At 38.9% G+C, this 12,972-nt stretch overlaps 1 protein-coding gene, 1 non-coding gene and 1 pseudogene across 2 annotated transcripts; 1 reads left to right on the top strand and 2 right to left on the bottom strand.

Annotated features, from left to right (window-relative positions):
• Window positions 1–182: 182 nt before the first annotated feature.
• On the bottom strand, window positions 183–301 carry LOC135613794 (U5 spliceosomal RNA). Its single transcript, XR_010487377.1, has one exon. It is a non-coding gene; the product is annotated as a U5 spliceosomal RNA (small nuclear RNA).
• A 567-nt stretch (window positions 302–868) lies between these two features.
• On the bottom strand, window positions 869–8,029 carry LOC135607555 (ruvB-like protein 1; annotated as a pseudogene).
• Window positions 8,030–11,326: 3,297 nt separating this feature from the next.
• Window positions 11,327–12,444, top strand: LOC103975405 (protein SODIUM POTASSIUM ROOT DEFECTIVE 2). Its single transcript, XM_009390362.3, has 3 exons — window positions 11,327–11,837; window positions 11,948–12,023; window positions 12,088–12,444. The coding sequence occupies exons 1-3, from the start codon at window positions 11,427–11,429 to the stop codon at window positions 12,243–12,245; spliced, it is 645 nt and encodes a 214-aa protein (XP_009388637.2). The 5' UTR covers window positions 11,327–11,426; the 3' UTR covers window positions 12,246–12,444.
• The last annotated feature ends 528 nt before the right edge of the window (window positions 12,445–12,972 follow it).

The following is a 12,972-nucleotide window of genomic DNA, read 5'->3' as shown; positions in this document are numbered from 1 at the left end:
ACTACAACTTAGATTGATTTGCAAGGGCCACTTCCTATAAAGGAATAAGACGTCAACGGTGGCTCTTCTTTTCTTTCTTGCGTTCTTCAAAGGTTGGTGATAAGCAGGTAAACAAGAGGGGCACCCCCAGGTAGGTGGTGATTCGCCCGTTAAACTACAACTTAGATTGATTTGCAAGGGCCACTTCCTATAAAGGAGGAAGCCCTACAAAAATTGGAGTATGCTGCTTTGAGGTGACGGGCACACGGTATTCTTTAGTAAAAGGCGAAAGAATAGTTCGCTTTGCGCCCACCACGCAGCTGCTTGGGTATTAACTGCTACCTCAACCGTGTTAAAAGCACGCGCGATGGGGGGGTAGGAACGCCGCTTCCGCGATGTGGGACTAAAACCAAACGTGTTTTATTTGCTACTGGCGGCATCTCGTTACAGACTTGAGTTGATTCAATGTGTTAGGGGCGTGTGGAGGCTCCGTCCAAATTGGAGGTCAACTTCACGCCCGCAGCAGTCTTATTAGGAATTAGAACTTGTGGTTATCTATAATTATGGGCAGATATTTTAGATTGGGGTCAGATTCGGGTTGAGTTGCGGTCAAATCTCAGATGCAAAACTGCAACCATGACATCAAATGCTAGATGTTACTTATGTACTTCCTTCTACCTCCGGTACACTGAGATCTAACGTGTATCATCTCATCCACTTAACATTGTAGGACTCATATTGGTTCTCAAGGGTTTCACGTCAAAGTCAGACTCATTAATGCAACGATTGCCACTGAGTTGTGCAGATAATTCGAATCAATCATTTAGGGCTAACATTGCTATAATTCTCAGCATCATTCTATCATAAATTCAATTGATCGCACATCGAATGTCCACTATAACCTCATAAATATGATAATAATAGAAGATGAAGAACACACCGGAGATGTTATTTCTCACTGTAATAGTACAACGTAGATAAAGTAACACAAAATCTATTTCTGTTCTTACACCTCCCTAATTATCATCCTTGCTAAAATTGCTGCTGCCTATACCATCACCCTACATCTGGATGCTGATAAGCTAAAAGCAGTTTCTGTCAGCTGATCAGCTAAAAGCAGTTTCTGTCAATCTCACTCTGCATCCCCGATCGTACGTTGAATGGCTGCTGCAGCTATCTCTTCCTATCTGGAAGGGATAATGATCAAGGAAGATAATATCTGCATTCCCAATCAGATGTTGAATGGCTGCTGCTATCCTTTCTGGTAGGGATAGTGTTCAGGGGAGATAACATCTGATCAGGTTATGTATCTTTCTTGCTGCTCCTGAAGAAGCCTTGCAGAAGACTTAGCATCTAAATACAGAGAAGTTACTTCATCAAGATCAGCCTGCGAAAGTCACACGTGAATCAGTGATATTTGATTTCTCCAAACAGATGTCACATAAGAGATACCGATACAGTGTTTAAAGAGAGAGAGAGAGAAAGTCAACATGCCTTGCAAATCTTATCTCTTCCATTTGTTTTTGCCACAATACTAGCAGGTGATAGCAGCTGAATTGCATGCCTGGAGGAGCATATATAATTTCTGTAAGCTCAGTTTCATAAACTATGATATGAAAAGAAAAAAAAAAGGGGGTGGGGGGATAATGCGAACCAACTTAATAAAGCAGGGTTAGGTAAACAAGGTCACAGACTCACAAGTGACTTTCAATGGGCAAAAAACAAGTGACAAGGGTTTACAAATGAAGAGATCAAACCCATAAACCGAACCAAAAAATAAATTTAATGAGAATTTAAATATTAATTTTCAGTAACATATACATATTTTCAAAGTATATGATAATTAATGTGGAATTTAATATTTTAGCAGGACAAATATGTGAAAAAAGCTTATCTTAAAAAAAAACATAGTATAATTACCAAAATAACCTTGATTAAGTTTGCTCCTATAATCAGTCTAGTTCCACTATAAATACTGAAAAAAATGGAATAAGTTTGGTTCAAATACCATGTTCTCTCCATTTAAAAATGAGCCAACTACTCTGCACCAAGATACATTTCATGCCAAATGCTACAGATACAACAAATCCGATGAATGCCCATTTGATCACAACTATTAACAGATAACAACAGTACATTGAGCATGTGTCTGAAAACATCCATGACTTCTGTTTTACAACAACATACGTTTACGGGTACAAGCATATTCGAGGATAACCATGCAAATGAAAGTCCAAGAGCTGTTTGCTGCCTGATGTTTAACCTTAGAAAAAATGAGGCATATATAAGATTTATAACCAAGAATTTAAAGGGCAAAAAAAATTTTCAGCATGCTCCCCAAAGTTAATGTTTCTGGAAAAAATATAAGGAAGAGATCCATGGCTCATTAGCATGTCAAACATTGCAGTTTTTAAGTCTTACAGAAATCTATCATAATTTATGGCAGAAAATAAATGTGAATGCTGTCTGGTATTCCAAGAAGCAGAATAGTACAATATACAAAAGAAAAAAGGAAATAGAAATTATAAACCTTAAAGATGCTTGTTGTCCAATCTCCCCTAAGTAAGCTAAACTGTCTTCATCGATATCAATCTCTTCAACTTGAGCTCGAATAGCCAGTATCTGGTTCAGAACACGAGATATAGAAATATAAAAGAAGAATATAAATCTGACAGCGTGGCCATTGAGGACTTCAAATTATGGAGGGCCAATAATAAGAACCTGAATCATTTCTGTGGAACCATATGTTTCTGTCCTGATGATAACAAGACGATCAAGCAGATCTACTGGTATCCCATGCGGACTATTCATATCAGTTCCCCTGAGTATAAGCATCGAAGTGATGCCATAAAAAAATAGAATAGAGCATTAAAGTGATGTAATGGCATTCTGGTAGCATGTTTGGATTGGTAGATAAATTTCTAGCAAACAAGTGACAGAGTGTCCATTTTAAGAACAATGATAGAAATCCACAAAATTCAGAAAAATCAGTCTGCAAAGTTGGAACAAAATTTCACCTTATCAGATCCCACCATCAAATTAGCTGGTTGTCATGTAGTTATTTCGTTTTACCAGAATAGTCAGAAAAAAGTACGTTATTCTTTAACTTTATTTTTAGTATACTGTTCTTAATCCCAAGGATTTTAATTTCGAATGATATCGCCCATACCGGACGGTACTATCGATTGGGGCTGTTTCCGTCCTGTTATCACCCAAAATCGGTCAGTAACGATCGATTTTGACCGTTGCCGCCGGCTACTGGGCGGTATTAGCCAAGGGAGAAGGAAGAAGAGGGAAAAGAAAAGGGAGAATCTAGAGATCCAACGTCGCTCTCCCTCGACGATCCCGATCCATTGCCGCCCTCCCTCGCCGGATGCCACAGATGAGATGTCTCCTCCTCCTTGTCTGAGGCGACAAGGCCTCAGTGTCGTCAGCAACTTCCCCTCATCCGCGTGGAGAGAAGAAACGAGACGACGTCGCCTTTTTTTATTTTTTATTTTATATACACACACACACACCAAGTGATACGCCTAAGCATACCGTTCGATATACTTGTATCATACCGTACTGTGCTAAGCTCAATACTCCGGTATGGTACGAAATTACGAACCTTGCTTAATCCCATACTTTACAGTCTTTATTCTCATACCTGACAGTACATATTCCTCTGTTGGTAGTGAAAATCACAATTGGTGATAATGAACTCTCCAATGTGCGATTTAAGTAAGAAAAGCATTCAATGTCTAGCATGTGAACCTGCACAATATTTACAATATTTTAAAAAATAAGCCCAAGTATTCAGATACCAAATGTTTGATATTAGAGGAAAAGCTACCTCGTCAATGAAAAGGACACCAGGTACAAGCTCCGCAACGCCTTCATCAATATACCTATTAACAACCTGTAACACATGCAAAGTTTAGTCAACATTAAGCATGTCCTGTTAATTTAAGTATACAACCATATCAAGAGACAACACTTATGTGCAGGACAATTGTACAAGTGTACAAGAATGAAAAGTGAGAGGCACAACTATCAACAACTGAACCTTATTAATTTCCTGTCACAGTTTGTCAGTGATTTCAGTTTTCCGAGGTTTCATCATCTGGCCCATAAGGGATAATATATCCTGTCCTCCTTGTGGACGAGCATTTGCAGCATCAAGATCATGCAGTGTAACATCCTAGCATTCAGTTAGAAAGAGTTATTTCTTGTGGATCATCATGCTTACCAATCCCTCTCCAAAATTAAAAAACATGCAGTGACATAAAGCAGTTGTTCATTGTGAATAACTTTGTCATTAACCTCAGAGTAAAGGAGCAAACTATGAGATACATTTAACTCCAACAAAAAGATGCAACCTGAAGAAAGCAAATGAAAGAGTTGGACATCATACTTTCCAAGACCTTCCAAACATGACTAAAATATATCATCCAAGCAAATGTATATGGTTTGGTAAAAGTAAATCAAATTTCTAGTCAGCTTCTTTTACACAGTGTACTATTTGGTTTAAGTGTGTATGAAAACATGTCCAGAGTCTCAAATCATGCCACACACTGAAAAAATATAATTAATTCTTTTTTGGTACCAAGTGGTTCACTAGAGTCTTTCGACCCAATTCACCACCACAGTGTACATGAGTACATGTATTTACATATTCATTCCATCAGAATTCCTCTTAACACAAATGTTTGGTGAAACAATACAACACAGAGAGAAAGTATCTAAGTGAATAAAGGAGAAAATTATTTAAATAAACCATGAAATATTGCTCTAGTAGATAATGGTTTCTTCTCAGACAAGACTGAAACTCAAATCAACATAAAGAAAACAGACTGCCTATAACTCCACATGCTGACCATAGGGCAGTATATATTTGTCATATATGCCAACTAAAGATACACTGGCTCAAGAACAAGAAAACTAAAAAACATGCCCATTCTAACTTCTAACAGGATCAAAAAGCACTGCTTAATTACTGTAACATGATGTTTGGTATCACACAACCAGTCTTCCTTATTGGTTGTATCTTACATGACGATGTGAATTTTCTCTTAACATAGTTGTGGACGTGAAGAATAGGAAGTTTTAAATAATAGTTCTATTAATGTATTATCCTTCTAAATTTTCTGAACTCAAATAACAATGTAACTAATGACAAGAAAACCATCTACAGAAGTGCTGTCCTATTATCAATTGTAGACCTCCAAGGCTTTTATTTCCTTTTAATTCTTTTCCCCTTGAAATCATGTTTCTCTGAGTACTTTGTAACAATATGTTTTTTCTACACATGGACAATCAAGCTGGTGGCAAACATGCTATAACCAACATAAAGATAGAAAAAACTGTACACAGAATCATAACTAAAAGGGATATTTAACTGATTGAAGTAACAACCTACTCTTACATGTTAGGTTAACTCTTGTACAAATACAAATCACACACACAGAACGAAGTTAACATCAAACAACAATAGGCTGCAATGGAGTTAGAAATTTTAATGTTTTCCATTTTGAACCACATTGCCACTGCTATTTACTATCATTATGTAAATTTACCTTTATTATCTTCTGAACAACATTTCAATTGTTTGGATGTCTGAACTAGTATTCTAGAAGGAAGGTCTGCTGTCAGATCATGATCGTCTTATCCATGTGATTGGCATTGCAATTCAAGTAAAAAGAGAATAGTACCAGACGATAAAGTGTTGCTTGCTAATAATTCGACAGAGATTTATAGAAATCACTAGCATGCCAAGGTACAAAGGTAAACAGCAAGGTTAGGGACATGAAATGTGCATATGTTCATGCTCTCACGAAACCTCTTGGATCGTTAGTGTATGTACATGTTTGCCACAAAAAAGACATTTATTTTCCAGGGGCAAGACTAAGAAAAGAGAGTGAGAAGAAACATGTGATGATTTATATGCCTCAAGATGCATTAGTTAGAACAACCTGATGTCCAATAAAGGAAGAGTAAAAAGTAATAAAGTACCTGCACTATCTCTTTTTTCTTATGAACTTCCCCTTTGGGAATTGGAACATACTCTTCTGCTTCAAGATCAAATTCTGTAGCAAAAGCATCACACCGACCTACTCTTTTCACTGCACCACTATTTGCTTCAATGTAAATAACATCACCTACAACAATCTGCAGAGAGAAACAAACAAACAAATGACAAGGGAGTAGCAGACATCAGTTCTGGATATTATTAATCAGTATGATGACCAAGCCAACATCATAAGAGATCTGACATAATGGCACCTCCTACTCGTCAATTAGCTTAAGATACCCACAGGGCTAGAAGTTTACTAAGATTCTCAACAAAAAAACGAAGACATATCCCTCATAAGAAGGAAGTTAACAACAGCTATTTCTTTGTGGAGCACTAGCCCTTGCTCAACAAGAGAAGTTAATTCTAAAGTAGCTTGCCTTTTTGAGGAAAGGTAAAATACTTGTATGCATAAACAATGTCATGAAACAAGAAGTATGTAGAGACAAGAGATTTTCCCTTTTAATAAAGGTTCCCCAAAAGAAGACACCAATTTATATCATAACAAAGCCAATACTACCTTTTCTTTGATCAAAGCATCATAAATAGTTGGATCCAACTTCAACTGCTTAGTCCCCTTGACAGTCTTTAACCCAATAATTACATGACTTATGCTTTTCCCATATCCACCAGATGTATTCTCGCTCTCTTCTGGAGAAAGCTCAGTCACCTGAAACAGAGATCAAGCTCATCGTTGTGCAATTAACAAGAAAAAAAAGGACAAAAGAGCAATCACAATGCAAGAGAATAAAAATAAATAGACTAGGGGATACTATAACAAAATGAACCACATAACAAGATTAAATTTCATAATTCAGTAACCAACACCTCTCCTTCGTAGACTTCCTTGGTTTCCTTAATACGCAGACCAATGGCCCTTCGAAAATTTTCCATAAGAACCTCAGTTTTCTTGACCTCCGATGAGTACACTTCTGATCCAACCATCGGACAGAAAGGAACCTAAACATCATTTTGAAATCAGTATCTTTACAATAGTCAAAAATGAACTCAAAATTTTCAAGTATATCCGATATGAATGTTCCTTCGATGCAAAATAAGAGAATTCATGCTGCATTTCCAATACCATTCACTGACATTAATGCACTGGAACTCTGTCTAATTGCATTCAATAAGGGCATGAAAATAGAGTAGCAGCCAAAGGCTTTAAAGTGTGAAATAAACATTTAAAATTTTGACTCTATGGATGTATGCAAATCATAACAATCAAAACACAATACAATGGGCAAGTACCATATTCTGAGCCTTCAAGTAGTAATTGTGCTGCAACCTTCAAGTAGTAATTGTGCCACACAATACTCCCATGATGTTTGAAGAGAAGAAGAGAAACAAAAAAAAAAGATCAGCGGAGAGATATACCTTGCTCCCAAGCTCCTGAGAAATACCGAGAGCCAGAGCAGTCTTGCCAGTGCTGGGAGGCCCAGCAAGTAGAAGTGCCCGTCCGGCCATCTTCTTCTGCCGTATCATATCCACCACAATGCCCGCTGCCTCTCTTGCAGCCATCTGCCCGACGAACCCCGCAGACAGAGAAATCGCATTCCCATTAACCTAACAAGCAATACAGACCTCAAAAAGACATCCCAAGTTTCGACTTTTCCATTGAAGTCACAATCTTTATTCAAGAAAGAGAAAAAAAGAAACAAAAACCGCCAACCAAGATTGTTCTTTCCGCAAAATTTCATCAGCGAAAGAATGATAAGATGGAGTTCGCATAAAAAAATTAGAACCTTAAACCTTAGAAACCGGACACGAAGAGCCTAGAGCGAAAGCTCGAAGGAATTCAGAGAGACAGAGAGACAGAGGAATACGTCGAGGCCGAGGCCTTTGATGTGTGTATGGGTGGCGATGCGCTGCTTCTTGGAGGCGGATTGAACCTCCTCGATCCTCATCTCTTCTCGCGTCCACCTTTCTGCACCACTCGCTCGCTCTTTCTGCTTTGGGCTGGTGGGTGTGTCAGCGGCGGATCGAGGCCTGTGACGGCGCGGTCTGGTCACTGCCTTGCGATGGCCCACCCTCCGACGCCTCGGTGAACATCCCTACATCACGGAAAGATCGTCAGCGAGCCGTCAAAATCCAGCTGGACGGCTGAAGATGAGGATTCTTTGCGTACAACAAGCAACAGTGCCCGCACCGACACCATATACCTGATATACTATTTTGTACCAACAATGGGACCCAGGACGGGTCCAAGTATCCTGCAGCTTGCCCTAAGCTCGTCGAGCAAAATAATACTGCAGAAGTGAATTAATAATAATAATAATAATAATAATAATAATAATAATATTAATTAATATTATTATTATTATTATTAATTCACTCGGATAAAACAAGATATCGTATTATTTATTAGGATCTTAAAATGATGATGTGTGATTGTTTATTCGATGCACCTTCGTATAAAAAAGATCGACAATAGATCAAAGGATCACCTTAAGTAAACATTGCTTCTCAACCCAAATTCATGATGCTATTCAGTCCAAAAATGGGAGGCATATGTTTATTCGATGCACCTTCTTATAAAAAAGATCGACAATAGATCAAAGAATCACCTTAAGTAAACATATGTTACAGTGGATATGATACGACTATCATATATAATTGATGTGTCACCATTGTCATGAGATATCCAATAATAATCTTATATTCATAGAAATACATCGATTGATACATCAATTATCGGATTTCTATGAATAGCATAACTAATTAACAAATAGTCTAATATCTATTATGAGTAATTACAATCAACATGTGCAACCACCCTAAACACAGAAGAAAAATAAATCGTTAGACTAACTAGTTTGACTTATGTGAAGTGCTCAATCGATGTTTCTCTTTCTCCTCTATGGCAGTGTTCAGTCTACGTGGTGAAACTTGTTTTATTGCCTGTAAGATTCATTTGTGTCCAGAAATTTATGGTAGAAACTTGTCATACCACTGTGGAACAGAAGGAAAGGCAGGGAAGCATCTGATTCCAGTTCTTAGAGACGACAACTTGAGATAATGGCAGAGTCAATGAATGATCAGTAACCAACAAGGACTTATCTAACACTGATACCACATCAAACAAGGCTTTTGAATAGCTCAGGACTCATCAAAAGGAAGAGTCATACAACAAAGGATCAATAGACACATTAGTCAGCATTTAATGTCCTTAATGAAGGAGGATTTAAGACATCATGGTATGCATAATTTTGGTTTTGCAATCATTATCTGACTCAGTGCTCTAAACATTTTAACCATCCGATGTAGAGGCTCTCAAATATCATTCAGAAACAATTGATGTCATATTAACTACTCACAGTAACTTCCATTGATGCAGCAATCAAATGGTTCCATCATATGCTCCAAATCAAAGAGAGTTTAATATGTGTAGCCCTGCTTCTTTCTTCCTCTTTTAACAGCAACACAATAACCTAACTATGTGCTTCCTTGTCACACTGCTCTTTGTGGTGTGTTGTATGGGGATCAAACCTGACACCAGGAGCAAGTAACAAGGGAAGTGCATAACCTGTCCTTTTGCTGTTGTAAGTACTTGTAGCAAAAGATTGTATTTAACAAATAGAATCAGTGGTGACTTTTCTCAGAAAGCATGAAGTTGCTGTGCCTTTAAAGATGACAGGAATGTCAGGAAGAAAGTGAACTTGTTAAACGTTAGAGCTAGAGATCTGTGCCTGATTGTCCTCACTGTTGTTCCACTGGTGCACAGCACTTGCTATTAGCATATATTCTAATTTCTCTTTGTTTTCTTAAGTATCTCAGACTTCATACAAGTGACTAAAATAGGTGAACAGTAAAACTGTGGCATATTCTAAGTTTCCTTCTTCAAAAAAGAGCTCTGAAATCCAGCAATTATAGCCTTATTAGCCACATTAGACACAAACCTGCAGTTCAGCACTCAGCTGCAAACATGATCTCATCTCCCCTAGTCTTGATATTGATCTTGAATCTACATAATGAGTGATCATAGCCGGTGGTTTTTGTAGGCTTGCATCCTGTTTCAATAATTGAGCATACTATGGAGGATATAGAGCATTATGATGTTGTCTGAGGAATATGAGATCGATGAGAAGGAATTTTGATGCAGAAGCTATACCATAAAGCATGTAGAAACCCAACTCCAACTTTTAGTTTTCCTGATGCTGTGGAAATTATTAGCTCTAAAGTACATGAACATTACCCATGTAGAGTTCTTTAACTCTACAGTGCAATAACGATTGCAGAAATACGAACAAAGTGATGATTAACTGATGAACATGGTGTCGAATCATTATGACTTTACATTTAAAAAAGGTGGCAGTCCACCTTAAACTCTGGTGTCATGCCATCTTGAAGCCCAAAGTGCTCATCAAATACTAAATACAGAGGCTGCAGGAATTGTCTGAGCTGCAACTTGCTGCCTCAAACAAGAGAACAAGCATGCCTTACCCTCGCTAAATGTGAGGGACCTGCACCTTAGGGGGGACGCACTGACATGATCTAAAGCGTGCAAGCTTCAATCTCATTTATATTTTAATTTCTAATCTGGATTTTTGCTCCGCTATCGGTCGAAATCACGTGAAACTAGGGTTTCTGCATGTGAAATAACCAAAGATTATTTCTGGCGTCATCGCAAGAAAAAGTTAGATCTTGCCAGCTTGATCAAGAGATGTGTTGTTTGGTTAGCTGTTCAGTGGTCTCCACAATGCTATTATACTCGAATCGATGAGAATAAGCATATGGAACAATTAGAAGATTGCTTATAAACGACGATAAATCCATAAGAAAAGAAACAAAGTACAACAGCCATAAGGATTTCAATAATGGAAGCCAACAAGATGATCAACTTGAAAAAGAAAGAGAGATTAAGACAAACATTCCAAGCATCAGACAAATTGCTGTAAAGAATATGATCGGTCGAGCTATATATGCAAATCATTGTAGATGTTCTCTTAGGTGATAGATAGCATGATTCGAAGGTAATACTACTACTGACAGAAACTGGCACTGGTGGAAGCAAAGGAAGCAGTAATGTAGATCCAAAACACCTTGATAGGGTGATCAAAGTCCTGTTTAAAACCTGAGACTAATGATAGTAACATCATGATAAGCATACAATGAGATTAGCGGTATCATTTGTGATGGTGAAAGCAAGCCATTTGATGCAAGTAGTAGAGCTCTGAGGTCATTATAAAGGTTGATTAAAATTTAGATTTAAGATTCTAAATCCTTATTTGTTTATAAGAATAAAATCTTGGAGAATATGTCACCAACAGGTCATTATAAAGGTTCAGTCTTCACCCTTCTCCTTTGGCCACCTTTTGCTTCTCTCTCTCTCTCTCTCTCTCTAGTTCATGATAGTACTCACTCCACTCTGACTCCTTTGCTCGGCTTCAAGGAGATGAGAAGAGTTAACTTCTCCTGTGTATCACCAGCATCAGCGGCAATATGCACGAGTATAGATCGGCGGTCGATGGTTCGAGCGAGCACCAGAAGAGCCATCGAGCGCCACACGCCTCACCTGAGAGATCCACGGAGAGCAAAGTCTGCTTTCAGCTCGGTAACTCGCACTGCAACGGAGAAGAAGTCTCCCAGCCAAAGGAGGAAGAGCTTGGACAAACCAACCGATCTCATCAGTCCACCCGGCTCTTCTCGGTATTTGTTGAACGATGATGCCTTCTTCGATGTGTTCCCCATCGTGGATGCTGCGCCTCCTCCTCTTTTCTCCGTCGAGCGGTCACCGCTTGAGGTTATCAAGAAAGACGTACCTGCTGCTGTCTCAACTCTATCCTCTGCTGTGCCACAGAACCAGGTTTGACACTAAAGCATTCTCTCTCTCTCTCTCTCTCTCTCTCTCTCTCTCTCTTAATGTTCTTAGGGCTTGACTGGGATCAACATATTAAGGTTGTCTAATCTTGGAAGGTGGTGCATCTGAGGGTTTCCTTGCATTGCAAAGGCTGTGAAGGGAAGGTCAGGAAGCACATCTCCAAGATGGAAGGTGAGAGACTTCACACTGATGTGTTCTTCTGATGCTTCGTCAGCTGATTGATGTGGATGAGCAGGCGTGACATCGTTCAACATAGATTTCGAGACGAAGAAGGTGACGGTGGTCGGAGACGTGACCCCGTTGGGAGTCCTGAACAGCATCTCCAAGGTCAAGAATGCTCAGTTCTGGCCTTCGCCTTCATCGTCGCCGCCGCCTCCGCCAGCCTCCTCTTGATCCAAATTTGCATCTCTCAGGCGCCTGCAACTCTGGTCTTTCGGACAGTTCCTTGTGCCGACCGATAGAAGAATTAGAGGGAGAACGTTGTTGCTTCTCCTTCTCATCATCATTATGCTTGTAATGTGACCTAATTTTCCTGTCCTCTCTGTTCTTTTCCCTGAAACCTATGCTGCTCAGTCAAATTTGTTCTTTAGCCTGTGCACTTTTCTAGAAATGAGGGTTGCAATTGAGAGAAGAACTGTGCAAACAAGGAAGCAAGCGGCAGAAATCCACTCACCCATTGCTTGAGCTTGACAAGCTCTCGGCTGCTTATCCACGACTATAAAGACCTGCCTGCAGTAAAACCAGCCCAATTCAGAGACGTCTTTTACCTGCTCTTATCATGATAGAACATACCATCAAACAACCTGCTGGCAATTACCTTAAGAACTCTCTTCGATGATTTCACTCAGGTTTTAACTTTTATGAACTGTGTGAGCAGAGGTAAAAATATGTGGATTGTAACAAGCACAGCTGCTGTTGATATTTTCTGCTCTTGTAAAAAGGTGAAGATGAAGCAGGTGATTTGATCATGAGCTTAGCATGATAAGCTAGGAAAAGACTGGAAACAATGACAACCAGGGAATTATTGATCGAATTAATAGGATTAATCATGAGAGTAGGATCCAAAAATTGGTAGAGCTTTAGAACTTTTTTGGCCTTCTTGCTAATTACATGGCCATGA

This window comes from Musa acuminata, chromosome BXJ1-2, assembly GCF_036884655.1.
Source record: "Musa acuminata AAA Group cultivar baxijiao chromosome BXJ1-2, Cavendish_Baxijiao_AAA, whole genome shotgun sequence".
Lineage (NCBI taxonomy): Eukaryota > Viridiplantae > Streptophyta > Magnoliopsida > Zingiberales > Musaceae > Musa > Musa acuminata.
Note: the sequence above shows the minus strand (reverse complement) of the source record. Positions and strands in the feature narration are given on the sequence as shown.